Source organism: Hemitrygon akajei, chromosome 14, assembly GCF_048418815.1.
Source record: "Hemitrygon akajei chromosome 14, sHemAka1.3, whole genome shotgun sequence".
Classification (NCBI taxonomy): domain Eukaryota; kingdom Metazoa; phylum Chordata; class Chondrichthyes; order Myliobatiformes; family Dasyatidae; genus Hemitrygon; species Hemitrygon akajei.
Window position 1 is genome coordinate 36,419,194 of NC_133137.1, and position 21,382 is coordinate 36,440,575.

General features: G+C 43.6%; 1 protein-coding gene across 1 annotated transcript in view; it reads right to left on the reverse strand.

Moving 5' to 3' along the window:
* coro1cb (coronin, actin binding protein, 1Cb) overlaps positions 1-18,154 on the reverse strand; it is a 213,891-nt gene extending 195,737 nt beyond the window's left edge. The window contains exon 1 of the mRNA XM_073065829.1: positions 15,967-18,154. Coding sequence (XP_072921930.1) covers positions 15,967-18,139 — 2,173 coding nt within the window. The 5' untranslated portion in view covers positions 18,140-18,154. The remainder of the gene's footprint in view (positions 1-15,966) is intronic.
* Between the last annotated feature and the right edge of the window lie 3,228 nt (positions 18,155-21,382).

The following is a 21,382-nucleotide window of genomic DNA, read 5'->3' on the forward strand; positions in this document are numbered from 1 at the left end:
AGCCATGCTGACTATTCCTAATCATATTGTACCTCTCCAAATGTTCATAAATCCTGCCTCTCAGGGTCTTCTCCATCAACTTACCAACCACTGAGGTAAGACTCACTGGTCTATAATTTCCTGGGCTATCTCTACTCCATTTCTTGAATAAAGGAACAACATCCGCAACCCTCCAATCCTCTGGAACCTCTCCCATCCTCATTGATGATGCAAAGATCATCACCAGAGGCTCAGCAATCTCCTCCCTCACCTCCCACAGTAGCCTTGGATACATTTCGTCCGGTCCCAGCGACTTGTCCAACTTGATGTTTTCCAAAAGCTCCAGCACATCCTCTTTCTTAATATCTACATGCTCAAGCTTTTCAGTCTGCTGCAAGTCAACACTACAATCACTAATATCTTTTTCCATAGTGAATACTGAAGTATTCATTAAGTACCTCTGCTATTTCCTCTGGTTCCATAAATACTTTCCCACTGTCACACTTGATAAGTCCTATTCTTTCACGTCTTATCCTCTTGCTCTTCACATACTTGTAGAATGCCTTGCAGTTTTCCTTAATTCTGCCGGCCAAGGCCTTCTCATGCCCCCTTCTGGCTCTCCTAATTTCCTTCTTAAGCTCCTTCCTAGTAGCCTTATAATCTTACAGATCTCCAACATTACCTAGCTCTCTGAACCTTTTGTAAGCTTTTCTTTTCTTCTTGACTAGATTTATTACAGCCTTGGTACACCACGACTCCTGTACCCTACCATAACTTCCCTCTCTCATTGGAACGTACCTATACAGAACTCTACACAAATATCCCCTGAATATTTGCCACATTTCTTCCGTACTTTTCCCTGAGAATATCTGTTTCCAATTTAAGCCTCCAATTTCCTCCCTGATGGCCTCATAATTCCCCTTACTCCAATTAAGTGCTTTCCTAACTTGTCTGTTCCTATCTCTCCCCAATGCTATTGTAAAGGAGATAGAATTATGATCACTAACTCCAAAATGCTCTCCCACTGAGAGACCTGACACCTGAGCAGGTCCATTTCCCAATACCAGATCATGTACAGCCTCTCCTCTTGTAGGCTTATCTACATATTGTGTCAAGAAACCTTCCTGAACACACCTAACAACTCGACCCCATCTAAACCCTTTGCTCTAGGGAGATGTCAATCAATATTTTTCTGTGATAACATTTCATGTAGATGTGTTGAATGGTTGGGAGGGCTTTACTCGTGATGGACTGGGCTGTATCCACTACTTTTCATGGGATTTTCCATTCAAAGGCATTGGTGTTTCCATGCCAGGCTGTGAAACAGTCAATCAATATACTCTCGACTACACATCTATAAACGTTTGTTAAAGTTTTGGATGTCATGCTGAATCTTCACAAACCCCTAATAAATAAGAGGCACTGCCATGCTTTCTTCGTAATTATACTTCTATGATGGGCCCAGGACAGTTCCTCTGAAATGATAACGAGGAATTTGAAGTTGCTGACCCTCTCCACCTCTGACCCTCTAAGGAGGACTGGTTCATAGACCTCTAGTTTCCCTCTCCTGAAGTCAATAATCAGCTCCTTGGTCTAAGTGACTTTGACCATGGAATTATGGTTGGTGCCAGACGAAGTGGCTTGTATATAACTGATCTCCTGGGATTTCATGCACAACCGTCTCTAGAGTTTACAGAGCATGAAGCAAAAAAAAACAAAAAACATTCAGTGATCACCAGTTCTGTGAGTCAAAATGCCTTGTTAATCAGAGAGGTCAGAGGAGAATGGCCAGGCTGGTTCAAGCTGGCAGGAAGGGGAAATAACTCAGATAACCACGTGTTACAGCAGTGGTATGCAGAAGAACATCTCTGAGTGCACAACACATCGACCTTGAAGTGGTTGAGCTACAGTAGCAGAAGTGCCCACTGAGCGTATTTTCTTAATGGGGAGCTTCACTCTCAGCTCCAAAGAATTAGAATCACTCTAGGCCAGGAGTTCCCTACCTTTTTAATGCCATGAATCAATATCCATGGACCCCAAATTGGAAACCCCTGGTAATACAACTCACAATTTGCTTTTCACTGCTGCTTTGGGGAGCCATCTGAACTAAAGGAGAGAAGATTCATATACCTTGCTGTAACCCAAGGGAGCGGGTAGAAGGTACACAGGGATTTCCTGCCCTGCAGGCATTCATAGATTGCACTCCTGTCATTTTATTCCTTATAGACACTCCCTTGACAACCATTTACATAATGATAGCTCTGGAGGATGTTTTACACAAAAGATAGGCTTCTAGTGAGCACTATTTAAAAAAAAACTATCCAGGTAGTCCTTTTGGAGCACTTGCTACAGCAGGAAGAGTGCTGCTTGAATTGTGATATGTCCCTGGACACTGTCTGCCTGCAGCTGTGAGAACTTGTTTGTGGCATTGACACTGACATTGGGGATCCCAACAATGCTATTCTGTGAACCTCACATTTAAAGTTACCATTTTTTTATGGGGCTTTCATGAGTAGTTTTTGGATGATTCTCCATTATGTTTTAGAGCCATTGAAAGAGTGTAAAGGGTTTTCTGGACCAGCGTCTTTGTCAATGCACTGGAGTATCAGCCGAAAGGGGTGCATAACTTGAACCACCACCTTCCAATTCAGCATTCTGTGGCACAGTTGTATGGTAGCATTGTGGTTGGGCTGCTGGGATTTGCAGATTTGATTTTTGTTTTGATTGAACATTGAGAAGGTCTCTAGAATTTGAGTGGATGTAGAGATGTGTTAAATAAGGTGAATGGTGTCTTATCATCAGTGAGGATATAAGGGGAAGAATGTTGCATTCTAACGTTGTTGTTTAACAACCATTTGTTGAATTGTCCAAACTGAGATGCTGGTTGAGGAATGCTATAATGGAGAATATTTGCAAACAATCAACTGAATGCAAATGATAACTGTTAAAAGTTAACTGAAAAGGATGGTTGATGGTCAATGTGAGCTGAGTAAATGGAAAGACCTGTGCTATATTTCTCTGTGATTCTATAAGAACTAAAATTAGAATGAGGAAAGATACCATTGTGTCTCTCACAATGTCTGGACCACATAAATTTCTTAGAATGTATACTAATGATAGTCCCATTGAATGTAAGATGCTTATGTGTAATTTAACATGTTGCATGTCTACTCTCACAAGGGACTGAGAGAGAGAGAGCTCAGTGGCAGTGTGACCAAGATGACTGGAAAACTGTCTCTGCCACATGGATATTATGCTCACATATTACTGGATATACATATAGGTTTCTCTCATTAGAAAGGTCCAGCCTTGTGTGTATGTGTGTGGTGACTTTGCCCCACTGCCTCCTCTATACCCATTCCCCTCACCATCATCCTCCCTGTCGACTGTACCATTGACACCTCTCACCCTGACACTTGAAACAACTTCTATGCCTGCTTCGAGGCATGCAACACAACACCAACCACGAAAACTACTCCCACCCTCCCAGCTGAGAAGCTACTGTCTGTAACAGCAGTAGTTGTGAAAAAGACTCTTCAGAGATGCGGCCAAGCCAGTCAACATCCCAGGCTGGGTACTCGGGGAGCATGAATACCAATTCACTGACGTCTTCACAGACATCTACACTGCTGTTCCCACGCATTTCAAATCAGCTACCATCACCTATGTACTTCAGAGTTAAATGACTACTGTCTCTGGCACTGATGCTAATCATCATGAAGTGCTTAGACCAGCTGATAATTACACATATCAAAAACTCTATTCCTACCACATTGGACACTCAATAATATACTTACTGACAGAACTGCTCTAAGACAGATGCCATAGCATCTATCATGCACCTGGCCCTGACACGCCTAGAAAACATGAACACGTGTCAGAATGTTGTTTCAGAATTTCTGTTTGGCATTCTGATTATCCCACAGACCTTGGTGAACAAACTCCTACTCCTTGGTTTAAATATACCACTGTGTAACTGGTGTTGGACTTCCTAACCAACAGACCTCAGATAGTTAGAATGCACAACCGTTCCTCCCTCTCATCATCCTCAACACTGGTGCCCCCCAGGGCTGTGTGCTGAGCCCATTGCTGTACACTCTGCTCACACATGACTGCACAGCCAAACACCCGAGTAATCACATTGTCAAGTTCGCCGATGACAAAGCAGCAGTGGGGCTTATCGCCAACAGTGATGACGAGATGACCCACGGGGAGAAAGTGGAAGAGCTCAAGGCCTGGTACCAGGCGAATAACCTCTTCCTTAATGTCAGCAAGATAAGGGAGATGGTTATCAACTTCAGGAGAACACACACCACCCTTTACTCTGGCAGCATAGTATTGGAAACTTAAAGCGGTTTCAAACTCCTGGGAGTGCACAAGACTCACAACCTCTTATAGTCCCAGAATACGTCCTACACGGTCAGGAAAGCTCACCAACACCTTTACTTTCTGAGGAGGCTGAAGAGAGTTGAACTTTGTACATCCTTACTCATATCATTTTACAGATGTACAGTAGAGAGCATCCAAACAAGCTGCATACTGCTCAGTACAGAAACTGCCCTGCAGCAGAGAGGAAGGCTCTACTACAGGTAGTCAAAATTGCCCAATGCATCACTGGCACCAGCCTATCCACTATCAACAGAAAGGGCAGCATGGTAGTGTAGTGGTTAGCACAATGTTTTACAATACCAGCGACCCAGGTTCAATTCTCACCACTGTCTATAAGGAGCTTGTACGTTTTCTCTGTGACCACGTGGGTTTCCTCTGGGTGCTCTGGATTCCTCCCTCATTCCAAAGATACACCAGTTGGCAGGTTAACTGGTCATTATAAATTGTCCGTGATTAGGCTCGGGATTGCTGGGTGGCGTGGCTTGAAGGGCCTATTCCGCTTTGTATCTCAATAAATAAATAAATGTGCTGGAAAAGTAACATAATGAAGGATCCCACTTGCCCTGCCCATGGACTGTTTGTCAACTCCCATCAGGGAGGAGGCTATGCAGCATCAAAACCAGGACCACCAGGCACAAAAACAGTTACTTTCCCCAAACCAACATACATAAAATGCTGTAGGAACTCAGCAGGTCATGCAGCATCTTTGGAAATGAAGAAACAGTCAACATTTCAGTCCTGATGAAGGGTCTCAGCTCGAAATGTTGACTGTTTATTCATTTCCATTGATGCTGCCTGACCCGCTGAGTTCCTCCAGCATTTTGTGTGTGTTGCTCTGAATTTCTAGCATGCGCATATTTTCTCGTGTTTGTGACTTTCCCCAAGCAGTCAGGCTGATCAACACCCCCACCCACCAACTCCAGCACTACTTTATTATGTCCTGTCAGTCACCTTATGCACAGCCTAGCGTCATTTTATTAACATACAACCAATCGATGTATAGAAGCTATCTTATGTATTTATTTATTGTTTTTTATTATTATTGTTGTACTCTTTATCTTTTGATTTTTTTTGTGTGTAGCATCGGATCTGGAGTAACAATTATTTTGTTCTCCTTTACACTTGTGTATAGGAAATGAAATTAAATAATCTTGACCCTTCACCCTCATCATCCTCCCACTTTGTACCCTATCGTTCACTGATTCTCCATCCATTTTCAGACTGCTTCTACCACTACACAGCCTTTCTACTGTTATGTGGTCGGCAACAATGAATATAGAACTAAGTCAGGTTTTATAAACAAACATAAACATTGATTAACTCTGTTCAACAAAAGTGAAAAGTAAACAAACGACTAATTTAACGGGAAGTTAACTGCTATACGGTAATTTAACAAACAGCCAAACTCTGGAATAGGTCTTAAAGTGGTAAATTTGAACACAGTCTTAAAGCGGTAAATTCGAAAGTCCAAGTGATTTATACAGTCAGTAAGGGGAGACTTCCCTGAAAACTGATTTCTTCGAAGATGTGACGTTACTGCTGATCCCAGCCAAGAGATGCCTTAAAGGATTCACAATGAAGGAAATAAGATGGCTTAAAGGAACTGACCTTTATGCTGGAGGGTGAACACTGCATAAACCTTCCTGATCTTGCAGGGGTTATCTCAGATGCAGGCCACTATTCTTGAACAAAGATTCAATAAGGCCGATCCTTTACAAAACCACCGAACAACACCAACTATACTCAATACTTCAGCTTCCCGTACTTTGGGTAAAGTTTTCACTCTCCAATACTAGACTGTGGAGGTAAAACAAAAGTGCACCAAACAAGAACTTTTTGGCGAAACTGCTGGCGACTGGTGAAACTGCTGGCACAACGGTTTTTGCACCTTACAATAGAAAGTAAAAACTCCACTTTAAAACGAACTGCGTCATGAAATGAATACACAGCAAAACTAACTAACGAACTAACCACATGACAACAGAGGTTTCCCCTTATATACCTATTGGAACATGCCATCACATGACCTCACACCAGCGGGAAAATTATATCACCCCACCATCACAAGACAATTACATCATGCTCACAAGATACTCAATTACATCATGGTCATAAGACAGTCACAAGATACCCATGGGGCATCTGTGCATATTTCTCCTCACTCCCAACCACATTCTCTCCCTCCATTCCTGGTCCCTGCTACATTCAGTTCACACACCTGGCCAGCTCCCAGTCACACATGTGCCCATATGTTTGGCTACACAACAACTCCTTCTCTAGACTGCAGAACCACACAGCTAGGCTGCAACATAGGCACAAGTTCCTGGCTGTGCTTTGGCCACACTTGGCTTTGCACCTGGTTGCACACCTGGCCACTTCCAGTAACACACACATTCAACTGCACACCTCCCCTACTTTCCATCTGTGCTTTAACTTCCAGCTTCAGCCCATGTTCCTGCTGCTCGTAGTGAATGGTTGTGTGCCCTGTTATTTACAGAGATTGAATAATTTTGGTAGAGCAAGTGAACATGACTGATAATGTGTTTTCCAGTTCCATCTTGTGGCCGACATGTGCAGTTGCCAGATGAACGTTTTACAGAATGTTGTCCCGAGAAAGAGCAGACAATATGATTGTTATAGATTTATAAATCAAAAACAACAAGAATTACTGCGGGCATATAAATAGTAATGGTGTTCAGTGTCCATACACAATCCAAATTATATATCGGTCTTTAATCTGCAGCTGTTGAATTCCAGCACTGATGGGCAGCTCACTGGTTGAGACCAGAAATTCCAGAGGCCCTGTGCTGATATAAATCTTGTCTCTATCCTTAAAGGTGGAATGTTATTTAACTCTGTTCAAATTGTTGCCACAATTTCACATTTGAGGCTGAAAGTCTCATCTTTGAGGAGTTTTGCCTTGTAGATGAGACTTCCCTTGAGGCAAGGTGTCTTAATGACCCATAGGTGGGTTGCGGATCAGAACCGAACTGACCTATTATTAAGGACCCCATTGCCTAGGTCATGCCTTGTTCACATCGAGGAGGAGGCACAGGAGCCTGAAAGCACAACTCAATAATTCAGGAACAGCTTCTTCCCCTCTGCCATCCGATTTCTGAATGAACATTGAACCCATGAACACTACCTCACTATTTTTTATTTCTATTTTTGGATTACTTATGTAATTTAACTATTTTATATATTTACTGTAATTCAGATTTTTTCTATTATTATGTATTTCATTTTACTGCTGTCGCAAAGACAACAAATTTCAAAACATATGCTGGCGATATTAAACCTGATTCTGATTCTGATCTAGGAACTCTATAAATTAATTTAGCAGTGCTGGAGATTCTGATAAAAACAGGTGCAAACCTAGAGAATGGTCATCTTCTTCACAGTGATTGCTGCCTGGAGTAATGGGATGGTGTTGGGGCAGGAGGGGTATTAAATGGAGCAGGAGGAGAGGTTTACATTGTAAATTACATTCTTCAGAGAAGCAATTGCCAATGATCTCTCAGAAAAGGGTAGTTATTGTTATTGTTGAGCGGTCTAAGATCTACAGGCTCCTTAGACAGAGGAATTTTTCCTCTTTGCTTACCGTTACCGATGTAGGACTTGTGGAACTATGTGAATATAGCAGGCATTAATTCAAATAATGACCCGACCTCAGGTAGATGGGGCTCATCAGCCGTGGTTGGCAGCTCATCTAGGAGAAGGAAATCTCTGATCTCAAACCTCCACTGCTTCGCGGCTACACCCACTCATGGGAAGACCCTGAAGTAAATATCCGGAGCTGGAGTCCCTAAGGGAGTTCAACACTGACTGACAACTCCTGCACGCTGCTGGTGCCAAACCGTTAGTCTCCGTTACACACACAAAATGCTGGTGGAACACAACAGGCCAGGCAGCATCTATAGGGAGAAGCACTGTTGACATTTTGGGCCGAGACCCTTCGTCAGGACTAACTGAATGGCATGAACATTGACTTCTCTAGCTTCCGTTAATGCCCCTCCTCCTCTTCTTACCCCATCCCTGATATATTTAGTTTTTTTCCCCCTCCTCTTTTTTTCTGTCTCTCTGCCCATCACTCTACCTGTTCTCCATCTCCCTCTGGTGCTCCCCCCCCCCTTTTCTTTCTCCCTAGGCCTCCTGTCCCATGATCCTTTTCCTTCTCCAGCTCTGTATCCCTTTTGCCTATCACCTTTCCAGCTCTCAGCTTCACCCCACCCCCTCCGGTCTTCTCCTAACATTTCACATTTCCCCCTCCCCCCACTACTTTCAAATCTCTTACTATCTTTCCTTTCAGTTAGTCCTGACGAAGGGTCTCGGCCCGAAACATCGACAGTGCTTCTCCCTATAGATGCTGCCTGGCCTGCTGTGTTCCACCAGCATTTTGTGTGTGTTGCTTGAATTTCCAGCATCTGCAGATTTCCTCGTGTTTGCTTGTTAGTCTCTGCTGCTCCTTTGGATTCATCAGATGCGTGGAGAGAGGGAGCCTGATACAAGGGCACCAGCTTGCTCTCCATGCAACACACACAAAATGCTGGAGGAACTCAGAAGGCCAGACAGTATCTATGGAAATGAGTATAGTTGACTGTTTGGGCCAAGAACTTTCAGCTGGACTGGAGGGAAAGAAGATGAAGGCTAGAGTTAAAAGGTGGGGGGAGGGGAGAGAGAAACACAAGTTGATAGGTGAAACTGGGAGAGGGAGGGATGAAGTAAAGAGATGGGAAGTTGATTGGTGAAAAAGATACAGGTCTGAAGAAGGGGAAGTCTGATAGGAGAAGACAGAAGGCCATGGAAGAAAGAAAAGGGGGAGGAGCACCAGAGGGAGGCAATGGATGGGCAAGGAGATAAGGTGAAAGAGGGGAAAAGGGAACGGGGAATGATGAAGGTAGGGGTGGGGGCCATTACCGGAAGCTTGAGAACTTGATGTTCAATATCAGGTTGGAGGCTACCCAGACTGAATATAAGGTGTTGTTCCTCCAACCTGAATGTGGCCTCATCACGACGGTGGAGGAGGTCATGGATGCATATCAGAATGGGAATGGGAAGTGGAATTAACATGGGTGGACACTGGGAGATCCGGCTTCTTGTAGCAGACAGCAAAGCAGTATCCCAAGCTACATTGGGTCTCACCAATATACAGGAGGCCACACCGGACACAGTATATGACCCCAACAGACTTGCAGGTGAAGTGTCGCCACACCTGGAGGACTGTTTGGGGCCCTGAATGGTAGTGAGGGAGTAGGTATAGGGGCAGGTGTAGCACTTGCTCCACTTGCAGGATAAGTGGCAGGAGGGAGATCAGTGGGAATGGACATTGGTTTCAGGTAGGGAGCGGTCCCTGTGGAAAGGAGAAATTGGGGGTGGGGAAAGATGTGCCTATTGGTGGAATCCTGTTGGAAATGGCAGAAATTGGGGAGAATTACGTGATGGACACAGAGGCTGGTGGGGTGGTAAGTGAGGACAAGAGGGACCATATCCCTGGTAGAGTGGTGGGAGGATGGGGTGAGAGCAGACGTGCGCGAAATGGAAGAGATGCAGTTGAGAGCAGAGTTGATAGTGGAGGAAGGAAAGACCTTTTCTTTGAAAAAGAAGGGCACCTCCTTCGTTTTAGAATGAAAAGCCTCATCCTGATAGCAGATGAGGCAGAGACGGAGGAATTGAGAGAAGGGGATGGAGTTTTTACAAGTAACAGGCTGGGAGGACATATAGTCCAGGTAGCTGTGAGAGTCTATGGGTTTGTAATAGACATCAGTAGATAGCTTGTCTCCAGAGACAGAGAGATCAGGAAAGATGAGGGAGGTGTCAGAAATGGACCAGATAAATTAGAGGGTAGGGTGGAAGTTGGAGGCAAAGTGGATGAAGTCAACAAGTTCCACATGGGTGTAGGAAGCAGCACCAATGCAGTCATCGATGTAGCATAGGGAAAGTGTGGAACAGCCAGTACTGTAGGCTTGGTACATAGGCTGTTCCATGTAGCCAACAAACTTAACAAACATAGCTGGGACCCATGCAAGTGCCCATGGCTACCCCTTTTGTTTAAAAGAAATGGGAAGAGCCCAGGGAGAAATTATTAAGAGTGTGGACAAGTTCTGCTAGATGGGGAAGAGTGGTGGTGGAGGGGAACTGGTGTTGGGTCTGATATCCAGAAAGAACCAGAGAGCTTTGAGGCCTTCCTGGTGGGGAATGGAGGTGTATAGGGGTTGGACATCCTTAGTAAAAATACGATGATAGGGGCCAGGGAACTTGAAATTATGGAAAAGATCCAAGGCATGTAAAGCGTCATGGATGTAGGTAGGAAGAGACTACACTAGGGGAGATAAAACAGAGTTGATGTATGCAAATACAAGTTCAGTGGGGTAGGGACAAGCTGAAACAATGGGTCAACCTGGACAAGTGGGTTTGTGGATCTTGGGTAGGAGGTAGAAACGGGAAGTGCTGGGTACGAAACATGAGTTAATGGCAGTGGATGGGAGATCCCCGGAGTTAATAAGGTTGGTGATGGTATGGGAGACAATGGCCTGGTGCCCTTTAGTGGGGTCCTGTTCCGGGGTAAGTAAGAGGAGGTATCTGAGAGTTGTCGCTGGACCTCAGCAAGGTAGAGCTCAGTATGCCAGACTACTACAGCATTCCCCCCCCCCCCCCCCCTTATCTGCAGGTTTAATGGTGAGATTAAGATTGGTGCAGAGGAAGTGGAGAGCAGAGCATTCGGAAGGAGTGAGGCTGGAATTGGAGAGAGGAGTGTTGAAGTTGAGACAGTTGATGTCCCATCGGCAATTGGCAAAGAAAAGGTCCAGAGTCGGCAAAAGACCAGGGCGGGGTGTCCAGGAAGAGGAGGAGGGTTGAAGACAGGAGAAGGGGTCATCAGTGTAGGGTGAAGTCCTTGCTAAAGAAGTGGAGATGGAGACAGTGGAAGAAAAGATCAGTGTCATGGTGGGTGCAGGGGGACAAAGGTGAGGCCCTTACTGAGGGCAGAACATTTTGCCTCAGAGGGGGGAAGGTCTGATGGAATAGTGAAGACCCAGCATGGATGAAAACTGGATTGGAGGGTGGAAGGGGGTTGGTAGTGACTGAGGGGAAGGAAGGTTTGGGGTGTTTAAGGTTGGTGGGGTAAGAGGAATATGGAGTCTCTGAGGACCCAGGAGGCAGGATTGCAGATGGGAGGAAGAGGAGACAGGGGTACCAGCGGCAGCATGTGAAGACTCAGCCTGGAAGTCAAGACTGGAGTCAGAGTTGGAGGTTGCACAATCAATACTTTGGAGGTGTCCGAGGTCGCTGGAACCCGCGTTGATGGGGGTGGAGTCCAGGTTTTGAATCTGCTCTGGATTGAAGTTGGAAGTAGGGATCGCGGTCTGGAGACATTTTTTTCCTGGTGGGAGTTAGAGGTGTAAAGGGACTGGATATCCATAGTAAAAATAGATGATGGGGGCCAGGGAACTTGAAATCATTGAAAAAATCCAGTTTTTGTTTCCCTGGTGGGGGATCTCCCTTCCAGGTGAGGTGAATTTCACCTGTGAGCCTGCTGGGATCGTATACTGTGTCCAGTGCATTCAGGGCCCCAAACAGTCCTTCCCAGTGAGGTGACACTTCACACGTGTGTCTGTTGGGGCCATATACTGTGTCTGCTGGCATGGCCTCCTGTGTATCGGTGAGACCCAACACAGATTGCCCATGCTCCATCTGCCAGAAAAAGAAGGGTCTCCGTTGGCCACCCATTGTAATTCCACCTTCCATTCCCATTCCAGTATGTCTATCCATTGCCTCCTCCACTGTCATGATGAGGTCCCACAGGTTGGAGGAACAACACCTTATATTCATACCGGGTAGCTTCCAACCTGATGGCATGAACATCAGTTTCTCAAATTTCAGTAATGCTCCCCCCTTCACCATTCCCCATCCCCTTTTCCCTCTCTCACCTTATCACCTCCCTCAGGTGCTCCTCCCCCCTGTTCTTCCTTCCATGGGCTTCTGTCTTCTCCTGTCAGATGTCCCCTTCTCCAGCCCTGTATCTCTTTCAACAATCAATTTCCCAGCTCTTTACTTCACCCCTCCCCTCTCCCGGTTTCACCGATCACCTTGTGTTCTCTCTCCCCTTCCCCTCCCATCTTTTGATTCTTTTTTTCCTCCAAGTACTGCAGAAGGGTTTCAGCCTGAAACAGGGACTGTACTGTTTTCCATTGACGCTGCCTGGCCTGCTGAGTTCCTCTGGCATTTTGGTGCGTGTTGCTTGGATTTCCAGCATCTGCAAATTTTCTCTTGTTTGAGCTTGTTCTCCATATCACACAGCTAGGATGCAACATCCATTGCCGACCCTGACAGACGGAGGCCTCACAACCTCCGTCTCACAAATTCTCAGTTCTTGTATAAATTGCACGCAGTAATCAGTTTGAAATTAAATTAACTTAGCTTCATAAACAAACTGCAAACTACTTACTTCTTAGTAGTTTGCAGGCTACTCAGACCATCGCGATCCTGAGACATTAGCCAAGGTAGGCCTCCATCAAAGGTCCATGGTAGACCTCCATCAAACCAAACATCAAAAGACATTAGCGATCCTGAGACATTAGCGAGACATTAGCGAGACATTAGCGATCCTGAGACATTAGCCAAGGTAGGCCTCCATCAAAGGTCCATGGTAGACCTCCATCAAACCAAACATCAAAAACCTTCAGCTGAACTTTGCATCATTGCAATTGAGATCAAGGGAACTTCCACCCTGCACATCAAACATGGCCGTAAGCAGATTTACTCTGTTCTTTAATTATTGGGATACTTGTGTACACACTTTGTTAGCCCCACAATTTTGAATGTCTTGTTTCTGTCTTTAGAAGCATTTGCACTATCTATGTGAATTACTTTGTGTTTGCAGATTGAAAGGAGTCTTGTTGGTTAAAACTACCTTGCATAGTAAATATGTAAATCAGCAGAGCCATTTGGCAGCCTCGAAATGTTGAGGTAAACAATACCGTTGTAGTTGTTGATATTATATTAAATCACTTGCTGTTATCTTTGTTCCTAACAATCTTAACATAACTGTGAGTTCAGTGAGACCTTACTGATTCACGTGAACCAGCTTTAATCTCTGAGTGACTCATTTCATTGTCTTGCACATGGTTTTTAACAGCTTCTGTATGCTGTTCTATGACGCTCAAAGCAGCTGCGCAGGTTGACTCTGTGGTTCAGAAGGGATACAGTATATTGGCCTTCATTAACCATGGAATTTAATTTAGGAGCCGAGGGGTAATGTTGCAGCTATATAGGACTCTGGTCAAGACTCCACTTGGAGTACTGTGCTCAGTTCTGGTCAGGAAGGATGTGGAAGCCATAGAAAGGGTACAGAGGAGATTTACAAGGATGCTGCCTGGATTGGGGAGCATGCCTTACGAAAGCAGGTTGAGTGAACTCGGCCTTTTCTCCTTGGAGCAACGGAGGATGAGAGGTGACCTGATAGAGGTGTTTAAGATGATGAGAGGCATTGATCGTGAGGATAGTCAGAGGCTTTTTCCCAGGGCTGAAATAGTTGCCACAAGAGGACACAGGTTTAAGGTGCTGGGGAGTAGGTACAGAGGAGATGTCAAGGGTAAGTTGTTTACTCAGAGAGTGGTGAGTGCGTGGAATGGGCTGCCGGCAACAGTGGTGGAGGTGGATACGATAGGGTCTTTTAAGAGACTTTTAGATAGGTACATAAAGTTTAGAAAAATAGAGGGCTATGGGGAAGTCTAGTAGTTTCTATGGTGGGGACATGTTTGGCACAACTTTGTGGGCCGAAGGGCCTGTATTGTGCTATAGGTTTTCTGTGTTTCTGTGCTACATCTAATTGGTCAAAAACACAAGAGATTGGTCAAGAGCTTCCCAGATTTCTGAAGGCTTTGAAACAAATTCTAGAAACTGATATTTTTCTGACCCAGTCAATATTATCTCCATAAAATGCCTTTTCAACTAATAGATTCTAATAGGTCTGAGTTGCTGGAGGTGGCTGCACCTTTAAAAACAACCTTAAAATGATAATATCTGACCAGTACTCACACATTAATGGCATCATAAGCACTTGTCATAAGATTTCTGCTTGTGTTTAGCAGACATCTGGGCACATCAAGGCCTCAACAACATGACAAACAGGACAAGAATGTCCTGCCAGAGCCCTCCTATTTTATCGGCTTCCATCACAAGCAATGAAAATTGGTAATTGTGACTTTGCCTTTAAGAATTTTGACACCTCTCTTCTAGCCAATCAAACCAATACAGGCTTATCATGTTCATAGCAGAAAAGCTTCAAATGTTCATCAGGTCAGGTCACATCCAAAGAAAGAATCAATGTTTCAGGTCATGGAGCCTTCATCAGCACTGGGAAACAGGAAACAAGTCAGTTTTATATTTTGGAGAGAGTGGGGGAGGGGTGATAAATAGGACCAATAGAAATCTCTAATAGGGTGAGGCTAGGGCTGCTGGGAGGATCAGCATATTGTTTTCCCAGAGGCTGCCTGATCTGCTGAGTGATTCTAGCATTTCTATTTTTAATTTCAAATTTCCGGTGTCTGCAACTTTTCAGTTTTCAGTCTATTATAACCCTTATTTGCTTTATAATCTGACATTATAAAATTTTGTGTGTGTTTACCATTCCTTTGGAACACATTAGTTCTGTAGTTTGTTACCTTTTCCGCTGGTAGTAATCCTATCTGTTGTTTCTTGACAAAGTGACCAAATGTATAGAAGTCACATCAGCCAATTCCGTAAATTAATAACAGTAATAAAGTGGAAGTCAGGAACACCATGAAAGTCAGAAAGACTACAGAAGCCAGAAGAGAAATGTTTCAGTGTAAAACTCAGTACATTGGCAGTCATATGTTCCTTTCCCCATTTATGGGAATAGGCATCACCCTGATGCAACTTGTTGCTCAGATTTTAAGAGATATGGGTTCTGTTTAGTCTGCATGAAGTCCTTATTCTCATCAACATAAAGTATTTTATCAGTCACCTTTGTTCTACACCATTATTTAACTCAAACGTCTACAAAATTAACCTTTTATATCTTAAAAATATTTTATTCCTTATTTGCCTATGTAAAGTTATGCTCAATCACCCTATCCCCTCACCAACTGCAGAACTGGATTTGGCTTTGATGCATCTACCCCACCACCATCATCATTATGTGCTGCGTTCACCCCCTCCCCCCCATCAGCTCGTTCAATTTAAGTGAACATTTGAAGGTTGCGTTTCATGTCCTGTTGCCACCCACACAGGGAATCTGGACACTTATCTTCTGGTCTGACCTACTTTATTATATTTGTGAATGCCCTTTCTTCCTTCATCCTTCGCATCATGCTGTTCAATGGCTGTAGTGGAAAGATTAGCCAGGTAAGCTCCCGCCCGTCCAATATAACATTACTCCAAACCAGGGACTCACAACCTTTTTATATGCCATGGACCAACACAATTAAGCAAGGGGTCTATGGACCCCAGGTTGGGAATCATTGCTTAACCCTTTCCCACTCCTGATACTGAAAGCAATTAGCAACATAATGGAAGAACATCTCCTTATTCTTCCCTCTTGGAACATTGCAAGACATTAAACTTATTTAAGAAAATTACCTGGTTTCTTCTTAGCAACTGGCACCAGCTTTTTCTGGTCTTTTTTCTCAAACACTTTTTTAATATCAGAAATATTAACCATCTCTTCGGAATCAGGCTTTCTCTCACTCAAGTCATCTGCCTTGTCAGGCATCACCTTTGATGATTCCACAGAGGGCTCCAGAGGTCTGTTCAACGCTGCTGCGGTAACGGCTGGTTTAATCTCTATGGTTGAGCTTGTATCAGGTGGCTGGTGGTTTTGTTCTTTTCCCTGTCCACTCATCACATCAGTGAGGTCAATAGGACTGCTGCCTTTCTCAGATTTGTCACTCAGCTCACCCTTCAGGTCTTCACCATGGTCAACCTCTATGCTAGCATTTTGTGAAGGTGGCCCACCAAAATCAGCTTGGTAATGTCCATCAGCACCAATGCTGGGTGTAATTTTGCACAATTCACTCTCTTCTTTGACAAAGCCTTTCTGTGGAGTCTGATCAACTTTGCTGGGCTGCTGATCTTGTACAACACAGTCCTTGTGATCAAGCTGGCTCTCTTCAGAACCATAAGAGCACATGTGTTTCAGGTTGAGCATCTTGCTCTGTACACTTTGCATTGTTTGATCAGACTTGGTCATCTGTTCTGCCTGCTGCAACAAATTGTTCTGTTCACTGCTGTCGGTGTGAATTTGCAGACTGAGCTGTTCGTAAGTGGCCTTGTCACTGCAGAGAGTTGCAGTTGTGCTTGAAGGCTGCATAACTGGTGCAGCATGGTCCAGTTTAGACCCGTACACACGTTTCAAAACTTGATGACCTGAAGCACCTTCTCCATTCTGATCAAACCAGCTGGGATTTTCACAGTAAACAGTGTCTGCCAGATCACTACTTGAAACCCAATCAATGAGGCAAGATGTGTCAGTCTGTTCTTTAGGATTAACCTTGTCTATCTCTTTGTCTAATATGCTTTCAACCAATTCACTGCTGCCAGGCCTGCTTTCCTTAGCACTTGAAGCTTGGTTTGACTGGCTGACCTGTGCAGAGACGGTGGCACAACTGGACTTGTTATTATCTATTTGTGACTCCACCCCAGAGATTGATGAATTGGGCTGTCTGTCAGGACTTTGGTCTTCTACAACAGATCCATTCTCATCAGCAGACGTGGCCACCTCCACCAAAGGTTCAGTTTCTGTGTTGTTGAATAGCGTATATTGGTCACTTTGTGGGATCGGGCTGTATACACCAACATCTCCACGAGGAATTGCATTCAGATCTGATGAGAGACTTGTTTCATTAATCTGATTTGCTTGTTGATCAGGTTTGGCAAGATAGAGTTCAGTCTGAGAGAGAAAACGCTTTAGCTCACGCCCACAAATCTTTACCTCCTCATCAGCATCCTGATCATCCTCTTGATTTTTAACCAAGGTATTCTTCCATGAATCTGTTGTTGTATTTTTAACTCCTTCTCCTTCAGTATTTGGTTCTTCTTCTTTCTGATTGTATTTTTCCACAGGCACAACCTGGTCCTCAGCCAACACAGGTGCAGATCCATCCATCACACTTCTGCTCTCTACAGTCTTTTTTGGCTCACTTGCAACACTACTTGAAACAATCTGGCCTTGCGACAGCTCGGTCTTGCAGCCCGCTGTTTGGCATTCAGCGTCATTCACAAACCACTTCTCTCTCAATGGTTGTCCATTGGACTCAAGAAATGCACTGCTGCCTTCTTCGGCTTTCTTCATGTCACTGCTGCTCACAGTTTTTAAGACATTTTCTTTTTGCTCTATGGGTAATGGAGAGGCTGTTTGATATTTATCTTCCCGTTGCTGCCCAGCAGATGTATTTACAACAACACTCTGGCCTGCTGAAGTAACCCAGACATTACCTTTAATTTCTGCTTCCATGCCACAAATCGAGACAGCTTTATTTTTGGAGTTAGCATATTCAGTATCCTTCTCACTTTTCACGGCACAAGAGTCTAATTTCTGCACAGAGCTGTCTTCATTGACTTTTTCATTCTGTGGTAGTTCCTTTGCTGCCTGTTCATGCTGATTCACATATTGCTGAAGGAATGCTGTTTCCGTATCACTGCTGCAGAATGGGGCAGGCTCCACACTGGTGTCAGAACTTCTTGCTTGGGAGAGGCTGTCATCCGTACTTTGCCAGCTATCTTCGATGTCATGAAATTTTTCTGCTTGTTCCATTTCAAACACTTGATAAAGAAAAAGAAACACACAGGGATTTAAAAGCAAAAAATAGAAACCTTTAACTCAACAAAATTAGAGCTTGTTTAAGATCAACCAAGCCCCAATGAATATACAGCAGACACTGTCCTTTTAAAGCTATGTAGTTGGATGCCTAGCCATAGTGCTCATCCCTTTCCTACTAGGGTGATGCTGTGGACAGGATTAAACAAGAGGCAGCTGATTGGCTGGGTTTAATTGGGTAACACAGAATGACTTGTGCAAAGAAAATCTGCTGTAGTAAAGACAAACAGGCAAGAAAATCCCCTCACACGTTTTTCATGTTCAACCTCTCAACTCAGTTTGTTTAGTATTTCTGCCCCGTAGAATCTTACCAGTTGTTTTTATCGGTGATCCGGTAACAGGTTTTCAGAGACCACACACCAACAGTAGCCAAGATGAAAGCTCAGGCAAACTGATGATCTCTTATCTTGATCACTAACCTTTGGCTCACTTAGCAACATGGAAAATAATTTGCATCGTAAGCTCTGCGTCTGTTCATTGGTTAAAACAGTATTTGTGTTCTTTGAACAGATAGGATTTTACAATGGCTCCTGAGTAAAATGTGTTGAATGTTGTAATATAGTTGACTGATACAGTGTATTTGCTTTCAGTCCCAGAAAGATTTGAATTTAGCTTGCATATAAACAAACTTCTGCTCTCAACTTACTTTCACAGTGAGACCAATTTGTGAAGAATAGTCTTTCACAAGTAGAAACTGATGCCTCGATTGGTAAATATGCTAATATTTGCACGACAGAACATACAAAACAGAATCATACAAGGTTCAATGGGAATTTTTGATAAAGCAGCCTGTCAGAAAGATATATCAGGGGAAAAAACTCAACTAAACTCCTTTATAATATCTCTTCATCAACTCTGGTAAGGAATACAATTGTCCAGACAGTTTTTAGCTGTAAAATGCAAAGAATACAGATTTGTGGAAAGAACAGTGGGGAAGGATGGACAGGACATAATCTTTTGCTCTCCCTTTGTAAAGCACTTTCAGAGAAGGAAGAGGAAGTATTTGCATTTGTCATTGCTGTGGCCAAACACTACATTTTAATCTGAATGCCTCCCAGTATCTCAAGTATTGTATAGATTGCCAGGCAGGGTGTGGAAATGTACTTTACTAGTAGTAACAAAATGGAACCTGTATTGTACCAGAGTATTTTGCTAATAGTGTTTGAGCCACATTAAGCCGATGGACTTGAGTCCTTGACAAACTGTAGACCTACAGATGGAAGAATGCCATATGCACTAATTAAGCAGATGAACCGAATGCTCCCATCCTAGAACTGATATGCAGTAGTTGTACATGAGTATAAAGGAGTGACTATGTGACTTTTTTTTCAAAGCCATCTTTGGCTCTTGTGTGGTGCTGGTCTAAGCACACCTAGGATTGATCCACCATGAGTTAATTGTTTGTTATAAGATGTAACAAAAAGGTACTTGACAAAGGGAAACACTAATTTCATTTCTGGATGCTTCAGAGGTCTGAACTGAGAACGTAGATGTAGCGTTAAATTGCATAGAACTGACGAAAGGTCTCAGCCCAAAACGTTGACTGCTTGTTTCCACAGATGCCGCCCGACCTGCAGAGTTCCTCCAGCTTGTTGTATGTGCACAGAACTTGAAGTTCAAACTTTCCAAAGTAGGAAGTGGAAAATGTAGAAGACTGAAGTTAGTGGGTCCAGAGGTAGAGGCCCAAAGGTTGAGTCTGTGAGTCTATGCCAGGGACAGGAGGTTGGAGTCTAGGGCCAGTGACTGAAGGTGTCCTGCCCTGGTGTTGCAGGGGTGTGTGTGTGTGCGTGCGCGCGGTTTGGCAGTATGGTGTGCTAGGCTTGGTTGTTGTCTTGTTTTGATCTTTGTTGTTGATGCTGCTTGTGTTGTTCTGCTGAACGTTGTGAACATGCTGAGATGGCATCAGAATTTATGACGACACCTGCCAGCTATCCCCAGCACATCCTTAGGTTGTAAACGCAAACAAAGCAATTCACTGTATGTTTCAATGTACATGTGAAAAATAAATCTGAATCTGAAGCTGAAGTGGTACTTTGCTCTTTTTGTTCATTTGTAAGCCAGCCAAGATATTGCATCTCAAGACTAGCATTGCAGTTTCTGTTCCAACATAAATATCAGTCACTTAATGTCTGTGTACAGCAGTCATGCCTTACTAGTGAATTCTAGTGTTTGCAAAAGTACTGACATGATCACTCAGTAATTCAGTCATGGAACCCACCAACCAAAAATTACACAGGCAGTGATAATATAATGATGAACATTTGGGAGATGATTATAATTTTAAGTGACTACAGATTCCATTGAGATGTTCCCACAACCAATGATCTCACTTTAAGGACTCTTTATCTCATTATCTCATGTTTTCATTATTTATTACTGTTTATTTATATTTACTTTTGCACAGTTTGTCTCTTTTGCACTCTGGTTGATCTTTCGTTGGTTCTGTTATAGTTACTATTCTATAGATACACTGAGTATGCCCACAGGAAAATGAATCTCAGGATTGTATATGGTGACATATATGTACTTTGATAATAAAGTTTTATTTGGAGTTTGAATGGGAAGATGGTCAGAAGAATAGTCAAGTCCAGAAGTAACAAGGCATGGACAAGAGAAGATAAGGCGTTAGACTGTTAAGGAAGTGGGATTATGATTAGTAGTATAGCATTTGAACACTTCCTTCACTTACAGCAGTCGCTTGGCACTGTTTTGCTATATGATGTTATGACTCTATAAGATGAGCTATCAGACTTTTCTAAGCATGGAAATCTGCATTTCTACTTTAATTTTTGTATCTGTCATCATCATCATTATGTGCTGTGTCATATGACATGGGCAATCATGGTCTTCCATCTGTCTTTAATCTGAGACATTTTGATAAGCTCTTCAAAACTTTTGCCTGTCCATCCCTTGATGTAACTCATGGGACTGCAACAAGAGCATGATAAATGGAGAATGTGAAGAGGTAGAGAAACTGAAACTTTCTGGCAATATGCACAGAAGGTGAGGACACTCATGGGTGCTAATTCTTGTGCATCTACTGGGTGCTTGAAGGAAAAAGATGGATCAATACTCATGGAAAAAGTGTGTATACTTGCCAGATGGTCTGAATACATTGCCAGCTTGTTTGAATCTGCCATCTGCATATAAATAATTAAGGCAGATCTACACCAATTCAGA